The sequence below is a fragment of the Triticum aestivum genome, chromosome 5D (genome assembly GCF_018294505.1).
Source record: "Triticum aestivum cultivar Chinese Spring chromosome 5D, IWGSC CS RefSeq v2.1, whole genome shotgun sequence".
Lineage (NCBI taxonomy): Eukaryota > Viridiplantae > Streptophyta > Magnoliopsida > Poales > Poaceae > Triticum > Triticum aestivum.
The window spans coordinates 480,145,549-480,164,142 of NC_057808.1; the positions used below are offsets into that span (position 1 = coordinate 480,145,549).

Here is an 18,594-nt window from a genome sequence, read left to right on the forward strand (position 1 = left end):
CTCGCCATGTGGCACATCCAAACAAAACTGGTCCACTGGGATGAACCATTCTTGCTCCACCACCACTGCCTCGGCACACATAGATCCCCCCATCAAGCGAACGAAGCTCGTCCATGAACTCTCTTGCTTTAGATGATAAGATATCAGGCATCTCAAAAAACATGATCTCCTCCGATGAATATAAGCAAACAAAGAAAGTAAGAGACCACATGCTTCAGCAATTTTGAAAATTCAGTAGCTGAACCAATGGTTCAACTTCACGGTATAATTTATATTTATCACTTTGTTCTGTCCTAATACAGTGACAACATCAGTTTCCTTTTGATACAATAACACCATAGACCCATGAGAATGTACAACATTTTCCTTGCAAGCAAATCTGGCCTCAATGATGAATACATAGTCCTATTGCAACAGTACTTGTCTTCACCAAATAGAATGTAAGATTTCCTGTTCTCCAGAGGGACTTGTCTATGAACCAACCTCAATCCAACACCTGCGTCTTTAGCAATCTCAACCCAACAAAATGAATCCTCACGCAGTACTTGATTTATCTACTGTTTTCTCACCAACACTGACCAACTCTGGTACTTTATTAAGTAACCGGTTCATCTCATCAGAAAATTCAATCTTGGCTCGATTCGACTTTCCTCCGACAACCACTGTAGTTCCATCTTGCAGCGCCCACAGCTAAGAACAGATTAAACCATAAATGTGTAGCAGTTGATACAGTGATCGTCGAAGACAACCATGAAAAAAGAAGTAGCGTATTTGAAGCTTTGCACACACCTGAGCATGTGAAAGATAGCTAATGCAGGTCGTCAACATGAGCGCGCCGAATCCAGCATATACGATAGGAATTCCGGGATCAGTCTGATGGAAAAGAAAATACAAAACAGATTTAGTAACTCATGCAGCATGCACAAATGGTTCAAAAGGGCAACACTGAATCTGTGGTCCTGACCTTGAGATCCAGACCAGTACTGCCAATAGCGTCTTCAATTAGTATTTCATTACCATTGATTTCAATGGGGAGTTTAGAGCTTGGCCGGCGAACTCCTACAAACTTGCCATCTTGATCATACAACACAATAGACTGAAGATCTCGAGCAAGCATTGATCTACAAGTCATGAAGAAAAGCGGTTAATAATCTCCTAGCTAATATCTCAATTACATTATTAGCTCAGGATAGGGAAAAGGTTGAACATACATTCCCTTGACACCTGAAGAATCAGAGTCTTCAAGTGGCAAGAATGTTCCGTATAGCTTTTTATTGCCATTCAGTTGCAAGGGTGCCATGGCCAAGTTAAAAGGTCCTTCACCATTTTTCTTCACCTGTAATGCTGAAAACCCCCAGTCCGTTTGGTATATCGTGATCCCACCATACCTCAGGGGATCATTAACTTTGATCGTCCTCCTCATTACTTCTTTGCCATCAAGGTCGAAAAGTGAAAGATCGCTATAAAATTGTGAAACCTGACAAATTCAAAAGATATGCTTATCTGTCAATCTAGTGTCACGTGAGCACGCAAGTGTAGTAAACTCCGGAGCAAAGTGGTTACCTCTCCACTATCATAGTACTCCATGTAGAACCGATTGACATGGACTTCCGTATTGAAAACATCCGGTGCGACGGAGAAAATGCCTTTGGGTTTCATGATATCTCCAATGACGAAATTCAGCCCTTGGGGGACATCAACCGAGCCTTTAAAGCTTCCGGTCGCAGAAAGAGTGGCACCTGCCATGACAAAAATCATCGCCACGTGCACACCGATAGGCGCATACCGACCAGCCAGACCCTTGAAGGCATACAAGGATGGGCCCTTTGTGAAGACCTGCAACACATCAAGCACTAACATGCTGAGAAGGCAAGAACCCAATTTGGGGCAAATGTATTGCAATGAAGGTGACAGTCACCTCATATCCGGCACCCATCAAGATGACCCCCAAATCCTGAATAGATGCGCGGGGAAGAGATTCCGCAAAATCTTGCTTCCTAATGCTTCCCCCTGAACTCATAAACGACCATCTGCAAGATGAGCAGCCGTTGGCACCTGATATTAACAGTCGATCCTCGCCTCTGATGTCTGATCATTGAGCTCGTGATGAACAGGACATACATACCTTTTCGCCACCTTCACCATGGGCAATTGGGTGGTGAAGGTGCAGGCCATTAGCGAGGCCGCGAGGAGCGCGAGTAAGCCGAGGAAGACCGGCGAGGAGAACATGTGGTCGAAGCCCGGGGTGAGGATCCACCTCCAGGTGATGAAGCCGAACACCGGGTTGTCCTCGGGGAACTGCTCGAAGTAGTGGCTCGGCGGCTCTCCCTGGTCAATCACCGTGCCTGCCATCGCAATTCCAAAAATCATAAGCACGCGAGCTTCCCGGAAGCATTTGAGCAGACATCAGCAGCGCGGTGTCGCGACTCAGAAGGAGGAACAAGCACCCTACCCAGGGCCATGAGGCCGGCAATGGCGAACATCTCGGCGATGGCGAGCGGGAGGTTGGACAGGACCGACAGCGTTCGCTTGGTCGCGCGCCTCAGCGCCCGCAGCGCCGCGCCGTCCTGCTTCACCTCCGGCGCCTTCCCCTTCCCATCCTCGCCGTCTCCCTGCTGGGCCACCGGCGGCGCGGCGTCGAAGAACACGACCTGCTTCTTGCCCTTTCCGGCTCCGGCGGGGATGACCCCGCGCTTGGGCCCGCCGCCGTCGTCACCCCCCTGCCGCGGCACGTCGCAGGAGACACGGAGGCGGGCGCAGCGGGCGGGGAGGCGCGGAGACGGCGGGAGGAGGCGGTGGCAGGCCCTGGAAGGGTTCAGGAGGAGGTAGCACGTGGGGGACGGCATCGCCGCCGACGCCGTTGGCTCGGCGGGGAGGAGGAGGGAGTGGGGGAGTCGAGGAGGAGTGGCGACGCATCGTTGGCTCGCTTGCTCCCGCGCGAAAAAAAAGAGGCAACGGATAAGGTGTCGTGCCCGCGTCCGGCGCACAGGTGAAGTGAGAGGCAAATATCTTGCGTCTGGGCCGGTGATTTTATTCGGATCCTTATACGGGTTCTAGCTTCTCGTGGCCTCGTGGGCTACAACGCCTAGTTGGTGACGGCGTGTTTACGGCGGGAGGACTTATTGGTCGCTCTTTGCGACTAAATGCTGGTCAATCGCACAGAACAACCCATAATTCGGCCAGTCAAGATTTTACATTAAAAAATGTTTATTTTTAAAGTAAAAAATATTTTTTTGAAAACTTTTTGAAAATTGTGAACATTTTTTAAAACATCCTTGAACTTTTTATTTGAAAATTGTGGACATTCTTTAAGAATTCTGATTTGTTTTTTAAAAAATCTGAACATTGTTTGAAAACATGAATCGAAAAAAGCATGTGAAGAAAAAAAAGGGGGAAAGGGATTTTTGTAGCTAACTAAATGGGTAGGCCATCTCACCTACCCTTTGCTGGTTCCTTGTGTGAATAGGCGACAATTCGCCGCAATAGGTGAGGAATAGGATTCACCTTCTACGCGAACAATGGCCATGGGCTAACTGGACTTGGAATAGAACCCATTTTCCCATAAAAATAGACATATTCTTCTATAAAAAATGGCATACTATTTCCTATTAAATAAGCACATAATCTATCGACAAAAGGCCACATATACACGAATAGGGGCCGAGGATGGTGCCGAAGCGAGCGTCGGAGAAATTGCTTCAATCAGAACGAATTATTGGCTCAAGTGGCCGCCAAATATTGATGTTCAATTTGTGTCGATCCTACCTACAAGGGTATACTTACTATAAAAGAGAGTGAAGACTCCATCAAATGGCTTCAGTTGATGGTGCTAGATGGATCGACCACTTCATTTGTGATCCTAGTTAGGTCTACAATTATCAATCCCCAAAGAGTTGCTCGACTTATTCCTGACGGTTGTGGGATGTATTCTCGGCAATGGCCGTTTGGATTGATTTTTGGAATGATAGATGGTTAAACGGTTGCAACGCTAAAGGGATGGCTCCAGAACTTTTTTCACTGGCTCGGGTGAGAGACGCAAAGTATCACTCAGTGCCAGAAGCTCTTAACAATGACGCATGGACCAAGCATCTCAAAGGTACTCCCCCCTCCCCCTTCCACTCAGCCATGGCTGAATTCCTCAATCTGCGGTGGGAGATCAACGAGGCCACTCTCCTCTCTCGGATCATGATGATGCCATTTGCTAGCAGCTCTCTCCGAATGGCATCTACTTCATGAGCTCTGCCTACTCTGCTTTCATCCGAAAGAACATTGCCCCACCAAAAGAAGAGTTCTCCACTTGGCTTGATCTTCGCAACGAATGTTGGACCGCAGATACATTAGATAGAAAAGGTATATCGAGACCACCGCAACGTCCTCTCTGCGATCAACTGCCGGAGAGCATTGATCATCTCATGGTCAATTGCCCTTTTGCACGCGAGGTTCGGTTCAAACTGCTAAGACGGAGGGGCTTTTCAACTCTCGTGCCAGGGATCACTGATACAAAAAGGGGGGCTAGCGGTGCTCACTAGCAGATATAGTGTCAGCTGGGAAGGCTGAGGAGCTGGCAGGCCTTGCGGTCGTAGGTACGAGGAAGATATGGTTGGGAAGAAATGCGAGAGGTTTTGAGAAAAATATATGATAATGCTAGAGTGCTGGTTAGATGGCTCAAAAGGCACTTGAATAGTTCAGGCTTTGGGAGGGGGCACGGTGATTTGGGGGGCAAGGGGCTGACCATAATGAGAGAGAGTGACCGAGTCTTTGTAATGTGGTAGGATGTGATTCACATACAGCTGAAAACTCCTTGTAATTAAACTGCATTTCATAATCTTAATGAAAATGACAAACAACTTTTTTTGATAAGGAAAGACAATCAACCTAGGTTGCCTGTTCTTGAAAAAAAAAGATACTATTTATCAAGACTTAGGTTGGATGTGGGTAAAACCCACACGTCCTGCCTGATGATCTTATATTCTCACAAAGACTAAAAATGGTGTGCGATATCTACCCAACAAATCAGTAAGCCTTCTCTTAAAAAAACACTAAATCTATCTGGACGACTATGGTGCACCGTCTCTCTGCCGATAAAAATACTATTGTTTCACCATGGTATGCGGATCCTTTTGAAGTCTTGTTATCTTAGATCTCCAAGGGACGATCTTATCCGGTCTGTCTTTCTCCCTTTATATTTACGAGTAAAAGGCACCTTGCTACCTTATATTTGTTGTTGACACTTGATGACGTGGCCAAACCAAATACCAGTAGACTAAGGGCATGTTCGGATCTCCTCCAACTTCACAAAACTCCGCAAATCCATATTCTCTTTATGGCTTCTAGCTTCAGTTAGCGATCCAGAACCGTTCGCCAGCATCGTTAGCTTCTCCCAACGTTGCAGCTCAGCTGGGAACATTGTGGCCTGTTCGGCGAAGATTGGGCTGGCTGGAGGTGGCCCAATTTGGGCCATCCAATGCACCGATTCGAGGGGTAGAGGGGTACCGATGCGAGAGGGTCACTGATGTAGCAATAGTTTCTTTTTCTTTAAGCGTGGGCAACGGACCATCATGTTTGGCGGTGGTAAGTTGTTGTAAATTGAGCAAACTCCAGATGTTCTAATCGGTGGAGCTGGGCCGACCGAGCTCTAGGTTTTTGCACTACGATCGGGCTCAGCTTTGAGAAGTTAGCTTCTTGGAGCTCAAGCGTTCGTGTCGAAATCATTTGTGAGGTTTGCAGGGTTAGAAGCTGGAGGGGATCCGAACGGGCCCTGACTATATTTGTCGACCGCTTTAGGGGTACTTTCATTCAACGTTAGCTTTAGAAACATGTTAGCTGCTGACTGTCGATCATATTTGATATATTTTCACAATTTTGGAAATCTCCCCCCTGTCGGATGTACGAAAGCTCCACGAAGCGTACTGCGAGTGACACTTTGGCTATTGCACACGCCGATGAAAAACAAACCTGGCTGTGTAGGTGGTGAGCGCGGGAAACGAACGCGTGCAACGTGCAGTGGAATGCTGCTCTTTCCAACAAACCACCCGAGATGATCCGCCACCTACCTTGGAAGGCAGACTCTCCAAGCGACCAAGCCTAGACTATCTAGGCACGTCGTGTCAAAATCGGCAGCTGAGCAGCGAGTCACCACCCGGTGACCACGCCGGCCATGCAGCGCACCCAGTGCACGAGTCCGTGGTTTTCCATCAAACTGCATACTCACCACGTGCCGGCTCGCGCTGGATCAAGGCATCATCATGCCTAACGTTGACACTACCACTCGAAGCCAAACAGCGGCGCGACGTGGTGGCGGTGGCGGCGCGCGGCGGCGGCCGTGAATCCGCCCAGCCGCCCACAGTTATGGCTACGGTGCCGGGAGACGGGGGTCATGGACCGGGCACGTGCGGGCGGCACTCGCCGGACCGATAGAGACACCCGTCACCTGACTCTCGCCGTGAAATTATCTGTCACCCACGCGCTACGGCCGGGGTCTCGAGCTTGAATCTTTCGCTAGTTTGAGCCCGGTCTCGCATCATGATTGGAGGGGTTGGTGTTTTCCAGCAGAATTAATGGAACGGCGTGCACTTTCGTCTAGCAGAATGATGTGACTTTGGCCTCTGGCAGAATTTCTCCTACTATCAAAACCACGTATTTTAAGTGGTTTGATTGAACTGGTTGGTTCTGTTTCCATTGAATCTGGTGGACCATCGCGCCGCATCGTGATACACATGATCGAATAAAAGAATAAAAAGGAAAACATTTAGAGTGAATTCAACGTAACTCTCCCGCCAAGAAAAGTTCAACGTAAGAGTACTCAGCTACTCATAATCAAGTGAATTAGCTTCACACACGCTACCCGCAAAACAAAAAAATGTATGTGTACCCGCAAAAGAAGAAAACTTCAGACACTAATGAATGGGAGGCGTCAAGCGCAGTGCATCCTGACCCTAGCCGGTGGCATGGCTTCGTTCTAGGTTTTTTGTTTGTTTGTTTAGAGTTTGTACCTGCTCAGGAAGACCAGGCGGGGGCGGCTTCCTAAAAATGGAGTTCTCCCCGCCTAACCCCATCCCAACGTTGTGTTTAGTGTTGTTAGAGTGCGTGTGGAGGTGTCTCTCCGGCGAATCTAGCGGGATTCGGTCGGCGTTTGTTTTCGGTGGATCTGTTTGGATCAGATATTTGTTCAACTATGTTCATGTGTCTACATATTGGATCCTTTCAATCTACGTCTCTCTTCATCAGCGACAATTTCTGTTCTCGTGCGCTGGTCATGTGAGGCCTTAGCATGACGACTATTGTCTACTACAATAAGATTTGCTAGCTCCAGCGAAGGGGAGGAGGCGATGCCGGTGACGTGCATTCAGCTCGTTCAAGTTCTTATAGTCGTCGTTATGTGGTCTACAAACGAAAGTTTTCTAAAAAAAGGAATGGGAGGACGCAACACACTTGAGCTATAGTCCAAGTGTATAGGGCCTAATACTTGTTTTAAAATTGAGCTAATAGTCGCCTCTATTATTATTATTCTTATTGCTCCAATGAAAGAACATAATGGCATTCTTGTCACGCCGTTAGAGAGCAGCCCAATATGAATACACTTATTTAAGGCTTGAAAGCTGAAACCCTTGTGGCAGGGCGACTATATGTTATCTACAAAATAGACATCCTAAGTTTTTGTCTCAAGTCAAACTTTTAAACTTTGACCAAATATATAGAAAAGGATAAACACCGATATTATCAAATCAGTAATAAGAAGATTTGTCATAAAATATGCATTCACATCATATTTATTAGTAATGACAACTATTTTTCTCTGTAATTTGTTATCAAACTGAAAAGTTTGAGTTAAAATTAATTAAGTGCTATCAGATTGACCAAACCAGTCCAAGTTTTCAGATTGTGCAGCTCAATAAAAAAAGAACTGCTAAAACGTGGTTCCTCAAAGGGTCCTTCAATATAGTATGCTTTTTTAGGGGTCCTTCAATTTGAAAGGAAGTTTCTTCCCCACAAAAACAAAATGACACTGTAAGCAGGTGAAATGTACTCCAAGCAATGTACGAGTCCATCTAAAATAGGACGAGCACGAATCATGACTGGGGCTGCGTTACCGTCCGTCGTTATCTTTTTCATTATAGTTTGTCTAATTCACATCTAGATATTTTTTAAGAATATCACATCTAAGCTCCCACAAATACATAATACCGCAATAAAAAATGAAAAAAATTAGGACAAAAAAATAAACCACAAACAAAGTGAACATCAGTTTAGATGTGACATAACTATGTCACATATCACAGACCCCGTTATACAGAAGGCGATGCCACAATGGCCACCAGACGCCAAACAGTCACGAGAATACACCCGGCAACGGAACCATCCAAGCAGTCACGTCAAGCTCCACCAGAAAAAGGCCAGCGTTTCTTTTCCATTCTCAAATCCGGAAAGGCACAGTCGCTCACAAGATCATCACACGGTCTCACCGGTGCACCAGACCTTACGGCTGAGTCACACCGCCAACTCACGCTCCTAATCCGGTGCCGTGTTGACCCGCTCCGTCTAGAAGACCGGAGCAAAACAACGTGCACCAACGCGAAACGCCGAGTCGGCAACGTCGCCGCCGTGGTGACCGCGCGCAGTTTCGCCCACTCCGCACTGGCGCGGAGGTCGTCCCCGTCACCTACCATCCATCCATACCCGCGCGCCATGGGCCCCGGCTCCCACCGGTACAAGAAGGCGGCCACCCCACCACCACCAGAGACGCTCGAAACGCCAACCCAACCAAATCCATCATCGCCATCATCCCCACCTTATTAAACCAAAAACCCGCGAACCTGATCCTCCAGTGCTGTCCGCCATCACAGCGTCCGTGATAGTGTTGTGATCCGCTGATCATTCGCTGTTAGCTCGCGGAGCAAGCTAGCGTTCGTTTCTTGCAGGGAGAGTGATCGGTCGGGCGGGTGGCATGAGCCCGGGGAGCGGCAAGCTGCGGTGGCTGTGGAGGGCGCCGGCGCGGGCGTTCGGGCGCGCGCGGGACTTCTACGTGCGGAGCATCACGGGGTGCGCGCGCTACGTCCCCGCCGACGCGGCCTTCGGCGCCTACCCGGTGCTCGTGCCCGCGCCGCTGCCAAGGAGCCAGAGCTGCGGCTCTGGCGCCGACTATGGCGGCGAGGAGGACCTCCGGGAGCTCATCCGCGCGGCCTCGCAGAGGCGCGACGGCGAGCAGCAGCGGCAGGCCGACCGTCTCCATGCCGTGCCCAGGAGCCAGAGCGTGGCGGGGGCGGCGTCCATGGCGCCGATCGACGAGGACGCGCCGTGCGAGTTCGCCGCCGGCGCGGGCGCCACGCTCTACTCCCGCAGCCAGAGCTACGCCGGCGGCGCCATGGGGGCCAGGAAGTCTCACTGCCACAGCAAGGCGTCGGTCTTGGGCTGAGCTAGCTGCCGGCTGCTCCTGGACTGCTCGTGTGTGATCAGGTCATGCTTGCCAAAAATTGTTCATGCCGCTCCGATCCATCTGAAATTGGGATTTTGAGCTTGTAAATACGATACAGGGAGGAATTCATGCATGTGTAATTTGCTTGCTTCGTTTTAGTCTCGATTATGCTTCAAAAATCGTGGGCTCCATGGTCATTCTCTTGTCTCTTGCTTGCATTGAAATGCCGGAATGATCATACAGTATAGATATTTGCAACTTGCCACCTACCGCTGGGTCACCGGTCACACAAGAGATTGAAAGCGCGGGCGGTGCCGTTCTGTAGCGGGCGCACGATGAATGGCGACATGATTTTTCCAGTACGTGGACCATGCCACATGCGCAGACATCAGTGGTCTTACATTCGTATTGCCACCCCGAAGGCATTTGATACTCTCGGGCTCGGGACTATATTGATATTCCAGTCGAGTTTACACTACTCCATCCGTCCCATAATATAAGAGCGTTTTTGACACTACAAGTGTAAAAAACGCTCTTATATTATGGGACGGAGGGAGTAGTTTACAAAACGCTGCTACAGTGGCGGCTCCAGGAATTTGCAACCGGGTATTCATATGTATTCATTTTGTCAAAATCATTGTTGTTTTTTTGAAAATTATCACTTTTATCAAAATCAACACTGTTTTGTAAAAATCATGGGTATTCACATGAAGACCCAAGAATACCCCTAGCGCCGCCCCTGCGCTGCTACCACCAAAGTTCGCAAGTCATCTTTTTTAGCTTAGATCAAGTCCATAATAAGTCTATGAACGTGTCAAACTTGTCAATTTTTCTCGTCTTTGACTCCGTACCTGCTTATAATTGCATCATACCAAACAACATCTCAAGCATAACGCCAACGCCAACAATGTATTCTACTGAGTTCAGATACGTTCATTGAAAGGGAATACCACCACAGCGGCTTAGATTGCATTAATTAGACAGCTTAACTCCACAGTTTTATTAGAAAAATAGGTGGAGTTGTCCTGGACATCTCTAGCTTCACGTTTTGGTGAAGTGGAGTTGAGATGTTGGCTAGTTCATTTTGATGAAGCCAGAAAAAGGTTGATTAACCTACTCCACTTGATTCCGGCATCTCTACATTATCCTTTTTTTAGAAAGAAGGTTGACCCCCTGACCTTTGCATCATTGCGATGCACACAACCATTTTTATGAATTATTAAACAAAGTGCAGAACAAAGACAATTACGGTCGAACCATTACAAAGGGAAGAATAGAACATCTATGACTAAGTCAACTTCTTCCACAACAACGCCTTCAGAAAGGGGTACACGATTTCGTCTCACCATCGCCATGTCCGGCTGATGGCCAGGGCAAGAATTTTCATCCTGGTTGGTGGTTTTTTGTGATTTTCGGCAAAAACGGTAGTTTTGGAGTACCCTCGCCACAAATGTGGTGGCTTTGTGCAATTTACTCACCTTCAACAAGGTAACAACACAAGATCATCGCCGCTGAGCCTGACAAATAAAGACCAGAACAAGAATTGTCACCCCAGACATGTAGCAATGTTGCAACCACCACCTTAAAATGGATCAATCAATAATCATCTCAGTCGGTATGCCGAGCCCCATTATCCGTCTATCATGAAAGTTGTTTCGAAATATCCACCTTTGTACCTCGGTACCTTTGACACACCTGCCCAAGCCCTTACTTCTCATAACCCCTCCCCCTCCCCAACACAAACACCATGTCTTCTTTCAGAGCGCAACGCCTTTAAAGATGCACCGCCTCTCCCCCACTCCTTCCCTAAGGTCGCCGCCATCTCTCTGTCGTCGCCTCGTCTCTCCCGTGCCACTCCTTGAACCAGAAGCGCCCCTTGTTTCAAAGAGAGGAGGGCAGTTTATTCACTTTTAATTTGATGGTCAGAGGTTAACTAGAAGCTAAAAAGGGGTAATTAAGACCCCTGGGGGAAATAGAGATGTCTCTTACATTACCCATAATACGTGGAAGTATCGACGTAGTTTCATAGTCATTAGATCTGAATGATACATGAAGAACATAAGCCAGATGGCAGAACAAAGAGACCTAGGATGTAGAAGGTGATGACATGAGGGATTCGGCATATTCGGATTCCTTTCATGTATATCCACTCATGTGGTAGTTCGTCATATGATTCGTATAAGACCATTTGTCCAGGGATCATCATATGCATTTAGAAAGCCGTGTGCTTTGCAAGAAGCTTGTACATTTTGGTACCCGCAACCCGTACCACTGCCATATGCGAACCCTCCCAGTGCCTAAGAAACATGTCTCCCGAGTTGCTTGGTTGATGCCCTCAACTAGCACCTCGCAAACCACATGTCGTCCTATCATCGGCGGATTTGAACCGTCGTCGTGTTGTTCTAGAGCTCGTTGTGGAGGGCCTTCCACCAAGAGCCCGGGAGTTTGTCGCTAACATATTGATAAAAGACCTCATCCCACCACTTCTACCTACAATAGTCATCTGGCCTAATCCTCTCATATTTTTTTCATTGCTATTCCCGTCGGGTTTATGCTTATTGAGGTTATATAAATTAGTTGGTAAATGGTGTGCATACACATGTTGGTTAGTCAAAGAAAATGTTTTGCTACTCCTTCTCTCATGACTGTAACACTAGTTTGTTGGTTATATTCTTTAGTATAAATTTTTGTTCTTAAATTAGGCATAGATAGATGCATTGTAATACAAATTTGCAGAATGTAGACATAAGCATTGCAAAATTTGCAAAAGGTAGATAAAGCAAAGTTGTTGGATACATATTTTAACCTTATGGGAGAATTATTTTAGGCTTGATAGAAACATAATTAAAACACTGAGTTCTTGGCAATGGTTCCATACACATATGGTATTTGCAATTCGTTTTACAGGTCATAGTTCATTTCAAGAGAATGCAAGTGGTTTTGTGACGAAACTCTTGTTAAATATACAATTCTTCTTGCCAGTTAGTTCATTTGTTGGTCTTGTTACTAATTAGTTAGTGGAATTATCCATTAGCAAATAAAATATAAAATGTACTTGATTGTTTCTAACACATGATGCACAACAAGGAAAGACAGAGGACAATCAAGTTATCGATAAAACATTTCCTAAACCGGTGAAATACCAAGTTCGGAGGAAAAGGGAGGGGGAGGGGGAGAGCGGGTACTTTAGACTTTTCATTACAATCTCCTCCGAGATTGGATATGAAATATATTTTTATAGCTCCAGAGTGATGGAATCGAGTTTGTGGTGAAGTGAAACTCTTGCAAACATACACTTATATCCCATATTACGCAAATAACTCACCCTTGTAACGATTTTCAGATGGTTGTCTCCATCACTAAAAGTTAGAGCCCATCTTGCATCGGTAAAAAACGATGAAAAATCAAAGGAGAAGAAGAAAAGCTAATAGAAAATAGAACAAAATAGGAACACATAAAAATACTTTTTGAGAAACCACCGGATTGTTAACTATTCAACTAGGTGACACCTCGCACGTTGTTGTTGGGAATTTGTGGAGATATATTGTTGGAATATCAATATTTTGATTAATAATATGATAATTGAATCTGAAAATAAATATTATTTCTTGTATTTAATTATTGTACATTTTCTTTCAGAGATGTCAGGTTACAAGTTCTCTAGAAATGCAACTAAGATAAATCAACATCCATGGCATGGAAAGCTTGCAACAAGATAAAACGAGATAACTAGCAAACAATGCACACAATATGAAAGGTTCAAGAACAAGATAAGTACCGAGGGAGAGACGAAGATATGGATCCCTTGAATGCTTGTCATTAGATCAAAGTGCAAAGCCACATCATACAAAGAAAACTAACAATAGAGAATTTATGTCGTTTGTGCTATGACCTGTAATACATAATCCCATGAGAAAACAACACAATTAAACATATAAGGAAAAATGACTACTCAGAACCTTAACATCACATGCAAGGCAAAAATTTGATGTCGACTCTCGTTTGTTTATTGCGCATAATTAGGTGGTAGTGGTACCCCCACTACCTGGTTATTCCAACAACACCTCTTGGATCTGCAGAACTTCTCACAAGATTGGCGTACCCTCTCTTCCCCACCCGGTGGCCCCAAGTATTTATTTCCATCCAATAATTGCTACCGTTCTCATTCATTCCATCTCTGACAAATAAGACATTGTGGTTGACCTTGCTTCCAACCTAGTCAATCTTCATCAAGTGGACAACCCTCCCTTTTCTTGACGTGTTATATGTGTATTTGTGTGTGTACAATTTCATTCATTCTTTCTTTGCATGCAGAAAGTATGTTTTTGATAAGTCCACCGATGCACCTGTCCACTAAAGGGCATTTCCGGACTGATGTGCACTATATGGAGGATATCCCAATTTGCAAAGCATTTTTGGTGACACCCAGACAAGAAATTACTTTTGTCAGATTTGACGTACTAAGGGTAAAATAGGGTTTGATTTGTTGTCCCATTTGACGCGTAGGTTCAAGGGAATATTACTCTCGACTATGTCATTATGCTCTATGCAAGGCTCTGCTTTAGTTACATAATCCCAAGTGTATACAAAGGTTTCGATCACTTTGAGTGGAGTATTAGCCATTAGATACAATGGATTTTTTTGCATTTACCAACATACTGTCTACTAGTAGAAGGGACGTGCTATGCACGTGTTCTTCACTCATCTTGTATATGAAAAAATTGCTTATCCAGACACTGCCCACATTGCTAGTTTTGTTGTATGCATGCTTTTGAGTGTTAAATTCGATCGGAAGGATTGTCAAATTGCTGCGTTTGAAAGTTCGGTGGAAACAAATTTTAGTGCTTTGATTCGTAAAGGTAGTTATTTGCCCGTTGTTGTTTCCCAGATCTTCCGGGCCTCCAGTTGTTAAGCATTGAACTTTTGGGCCAGCATGTGTGTGGGCCCATTTGGATCCAAGAGGATCCGAGAAAGATAGTGGAGTCACTTTGGCGGCTCTCCGTACACAGCGAATCCAAGAAATGTCAACCGTTAGATCTCTTTGACTGGTTTTGATAAATGGTGGATATTCATATCCTGGAGCAAATCAATGGCTCATAATTGCTCCTGAGTCCTTGCGGGTAGCTAACCAAAATTCAAAATTTTATGTACTATAGTATTAGAGATATAACATGACCCAACCTGTGTCATATCTTTTTTTATAATTCTTTGATTGGTCAAATTCACGTGCCTATGCTTATTATTTCACATCACCGCTTTCATGGGAAATGCAATAGCGAACCTATGAATCCCAACCGGATTTTTTCCATCAGAAAATTCTGATATCTCAATTCCTTGCATTTATATTCTTGGTTATTATTAATTATAGAAATATGAAAATATCATTACTCATTGACACGTGATGTAAAACAAAGAAAGAGAGAAGACAATCAAATAATCAATAAAACGGTTCCTGAACCGATGCATACCAGGTTCCGAGGAAAAAGGAGGCAGGTGGAAGGGTACTTTAGAGTTTTCACTATAATCTCCTTTGAAAATTTGAATTAATTTGGAGCTTGGTCGTTAGACAAATATATTTTACAAATCTAGAGTTTCGTGGTGGAGTGGAGTTTAAGGTGAAGTGAAACTCTTACAAACGCAGCCTTATAGTCCACCTTATGTAGAAAATATTGCACAACTCGCCCTCCCGTTGATTTCTAATGTGGATCTCCCACTATACAAGTTAGAGAGTATCTTACTTAGTAAAAAATTGATGTGAACACTCAAAGCACAAGAAGGAAAACAAACAAAAACAGACAAAATGAACACGAAAAACATTTTGAGAAATGAATGGTTATCTACTCATTCAACTAGATGACATCCCACGCATTGTTGCAGGAATTTTTGCAATATATCTAAATGTGACTGGAGCATGATAATTTAATTAATACTAGAAGAATTGAAATTAAATTAGATATGATCCATTATATTTTTTATTTAATAATTATAAAATGTTTATTTAATATGATTAGTATAATAGTTTTTCATGCATGATTGCATGTTGAGGTGGGTCTTTTCATACATGGTTGACGGTTGAATTGTGTTTTTTATGCATAATTGCATGTGGTGAGAAGCAAGTTAACAAGGATCACCTATTTAGTTATATATACTCCCTCTGTTCAATAATTATGGTCATGATTTCAGTCCAAATTTGAACTAAACTCTATGGAACGGAGGGAGTATAATTTATTGGTATGATGTTCTTTTTAGGGGGGAAAACAGTAGTATGGGCTTGATGTTACAAAGCTGAATGCCATAGAGGCAGATTCTTTTTTATCACATCAATGCCTTAGAAGCTGATGTTTTACAAGTTTTTTTTAGGGAATGATGTTTTACAAAGCTGCATGCCTGCATGTAGAGACAGAGTTTTTTTTCTTTTAAGAGAAGCCATAGAGGCAATCGGCCCGGCGATATCTTTTTTTTTTTTTGCGAGAAGGCATTATCTTTGGTTGCGGAACAAAAACTGCACGTGTCTTTCTCGGCCCAAAGTATGTATGGTCCATATTGCGGCTCACGAAGCCCAGGCCATTGCAGCCCCAAAATCCACAGGCTTCAGATAGATATTCCGTGTGATTCCACAGTGAGTGGAATTCGTCACGCTGGAAAAAAAAGGAGTTTCTAAAAAAAAGAGTGGAATTCGTGAGGAGCACAAAGCTGGGAAGTAGTCGGCCGTGGGCCCACCGGACCCCATCGTCTTTATCGGCGACTCCGCCGCGTAACAACCAACCCATCACGGCAGTCCTTCACGCCACGCTCATCCGCACCGCCGCCCCCGACCGTGCGTCCCCCATCCGAACCCTAGCAGCCCCGTTGACCAGCGCGGCGACCGCCATGGACGGCCTCGTCGCCTTCTCCCGCCGCCGCCGCCGCTGGCTCCTCCTCGCGGCGCTGGGGACGGCGTCGGCCTACGGCGCGTACAAGATCTACCACCTCCCGGCCGTCGCCGCCCGCCGCCGCCGCCTCGTCCGCCTCGCCGCCGCCCTCGCGGCCTTCCTCGACGCGGCCGCGTCCTCCGCCGACGCCGCCGCCCTGGTCTCCTCCGACCTCGCCGACTTCGTCCGCTCCGACTCCGACGAGCTCCCCCGCAGCGTCGCGCAGCTCGCCAAGCTCGCCGCCTCCCCCGAGGTCTCCGCCACCGTCTCCGCGCTCTCCCAGGCCATCGCGGCCGGGGTGCTCCGCGGCGTCGGCTCCGCCCCCGGGCCCGGCTCCGGCGACAAGGTGGCCCTCACGGACCGCCTCGTCGACAAGCTCTTCTCCGACTCCGGGGAGCGCCTCGCGTCCGCTGTCGCCGGGAGCTTCGCACGCCACCTCGTAATGGCCTTCTACTCCGCGCCGTCTCCTCCCGGGCAGACCTCCTCATCGCCCGATTGGGTCAACGTGGTTGCAACGGGAAAGGGGCACAAGGCGATTAGCAGCTGGGTTGAGGTCCTCGTCGGCACCGCCGTGGGGGTGTTCATTGACAAGACCATACACATCAATACCTACGAGCAGCTCTTCGAAGGGCTCACCAATCCAACCCACGACGCCAAGGTCAAGGAATTGCTTGTTTCAGTATGCAATGGGGCAGTGGAGACTTTGGTGAAGACCTCTCACCAAGTTATCTCCAAGGCCAATAGTAAATTGGATAACAATGGCGATGGCAAGAGCAATAGCAGTGGCAGTGGCGCTAGCAGAGCTGCGGAAGGGTGGGTGGAGACAGTCTCTAGCACATTGGCAGTGCCAAGCAACAGGAATTTTGTGCTTGATGTTACAGGGAGGGTGACATTTGAGACTGTGAGGTCATTTCTTGAGTTTGTGCTGTGGAAGCTGCACGATGGGGCGAGGAAGAGTGGGGACACCGTGTGCGACAGCGGACTGCGCGCCGTGAGGTATATGAGTGATAAGTCTATGGTTGTCGCCACGATCTGCATAACATTGTGCCTGCATGTGTTGAATGGAACTCGATTCCTGGTTACCGCTTGAGCATGCAGTCAACAGGGTGGGGGCTTTTCGCTTGTATTATTTGCACATTGTTTATGTACAAACCATAGGTAAAATTGTACTGAAAAACTGTAAATTCAACTAAAAAAAGAGCTGAAAGGGGGTACTTGGCTGCAAGGCTTTATTATGGCTTATGTTTGGGGTTGTTATTCATGGCTGTAATGGGAGTGGTTGATTTGTTGTGCCCTTGAGAAAGTGTGTTTGCGGCATTATTTGGAATGGAGATGTTTTGTATGTTTGAAGGAATTTGTATCACTGGCATCTTTATCATTGTAACATTGCTGATATCATCAATATCGAAAGTTTTCCGGTTTGTTTCCTAATTGTCTTGTTTTCTATCCATGTCGATCTATTATATGTTTGTAAATTGCTTTTCAAGTATCTTTTGTTCTCTATAATGTAAAACATAGCTTAACGTCCTCATTTCACAATTTGTGAATGCTTTGTTTGGATTCAAAGTTTTTAGTAAGCTCAATATTAATCCTATGTAGATTCGGGACGAAAACCTATTATCCATCCTGTGTACTAGAGGTTCCTAAGAATTCATACATGAAGCAGTAGGTATCACATATTGAATGGGATCTTACAAACATTACCCTAGTGGTGTCGATGTATTGTCCCATGAAAGTGCCCCCCTCCTCCCCAAAGATAAGATACTAACAGATTAGATTTCAGTTCCTCCGTCTTAGTTTACATGATACAGTTGCCAAAACAGCTTTTGACATACTGGTGTTAGATTTGACTGCTTGTTAATTGCATATTGTTTCTCTAACTTCCATTTTAAACTGTTCCTCTTGGACATGGCTTCATGGTAATATGAAGAAAAGAAACTGCAGTATCCACTGAGCTTTGGAGGGGCCTTCACCATGTCTCCTTGTGGAAGTTACAGTATTTCACACACAAGAACTATAAACTTTACATCAGTATTTTGTTTGAATATTTTATTAACTCTGACACTTTGTGAAGTTAGTGGAAGATATATGGCGAATTGTGAGAGGTGTGGGAAGTTAGTAGACAAGGATATAGCTGCTTTGATAATATCTTCTTGATGAAAACATGTTTGTTACTGTCTTGTTGTCGTTTTCCACTGAATCTGGTCAACTTATGATTATCCATAACCTTGCAATGTATAATTTTAATGCTCGCCGGATGACTTTCCCTAA

The 18,594-nt window shown here is 45.8% G+C and overlaps 3 protein-coding genes across 3 annotated transcripts; 2 read left to right on the forward strand and 1 right to left on the reverse strand.

Annotated features, from left to right (window-relative positions):
• Nucleotides 1-221: 221 nt before the first annotated feature.
• LOC123122966 (cytochrome c biogenesis protein CCS1, chloroplastic) lies at nucleotides 222-2,955 on the reverse strand. Its single transcript, XM_044543350.1, has 8 exons — nucleotides 2,453-2,955; nucleotides 2,126-2,345; nucleotides 1,919-2,030; nucleotides 1,564-1,836; nucleotides 1,212-1,477; nucleotides 965-1,121; nucleotides 790-873; nucleotides 222-690 (listed from the first exon to the last, which is right to left on the reverse strand). Exons 1-8 carry the CDS (start codon nucleotides 2,844-2,846, stop codon nucleotides 535-537), a joined length of 1,662 nt encoding a protein of 553 aa, XP_044399285.1. The 5' UTR covers nucleotides 2,847-2,955; the 3' UTR covers nucleotides 222-534.
• A 5,711-nt stretch (nucleotides 2,956-8,666) lies between these two features.
• LOC123125606 (uncharacterized) lies at nucleotides 8,667-9,591 on the forward strand. The gene has a single exon (XM_044546082.1). It carries the CDS (start codon nucleotides 8,945-8,947, stop codon nucleotides 9,410-9,412), a length of 468 nt encoding a protein of 155 aa, XP_044402017.1. The 5' UTR covers nucleotides 8,667-8,944; the 3' UTR covers nucleotides 9,413-9,591.
• Nucleotides 9,592-16,136: 6,545 nt separating this feature from the next.
• LOC123122967 (protein PHLOEM PROTEIN 2-LIKE A10) lies at nucleotides 16,137-17,754 on the forward strand. The gene has a single exon (XM_044543352.1). It carries the CDS (start codon nucleotides 16,283-16,285, stop codon nucleotides 17,411-17,413), a length of 1,131 nt encoding a protein of 376 aa, XP_044399287.1. The 5' UTR covers nucleotides 16,137-16,282; the 3' UTR covers nucleotides 17,414-17,754.
• Nucleotides 17,755-18,594: the final 840 nt, after the last annotated feature.

Excerpts from the sequence above, each read along its gene's own strand:
- LOC123125606 (XM_044546082.1), top strand. The coding sequence starts at position 8,945 with ATGAGCCCGGGGAGCGGCAAGCTGCGGTGGCTGTGGAGGGCGCCGGCG.
- LOC123122966 (XM_044543350.1), bottom strand. The coding sequence starts at position 2,846 with ATGCCGTCCCCCACGTGCTACCTCCTCCTGAACCCTTCCAGGGCCTGC. Across the intron at positions 1,122-1,211 it reads TCTTCAGGTGTCAAGGGAAT|ATCAATGCTTGCTCGAGATC; the intron begins GTATGTTCAACC and ends CATGACTTGTAG. Across the intron at positions 874-964 it reads GTACTGGTCTGGATCTCAAG|ACTGATCCCGGAATTCCTAT; the intron begins GTCAGGACCACA and ends CTTTTCCATCAG.
- LOC123122967 (XM_044543352.1), top strand. The coding sequence starts at position 16,283 with ATGGACGGCCTCGTCGCCTTCTCCCGCCGCCGCCGCCGCTGGCTCCTC.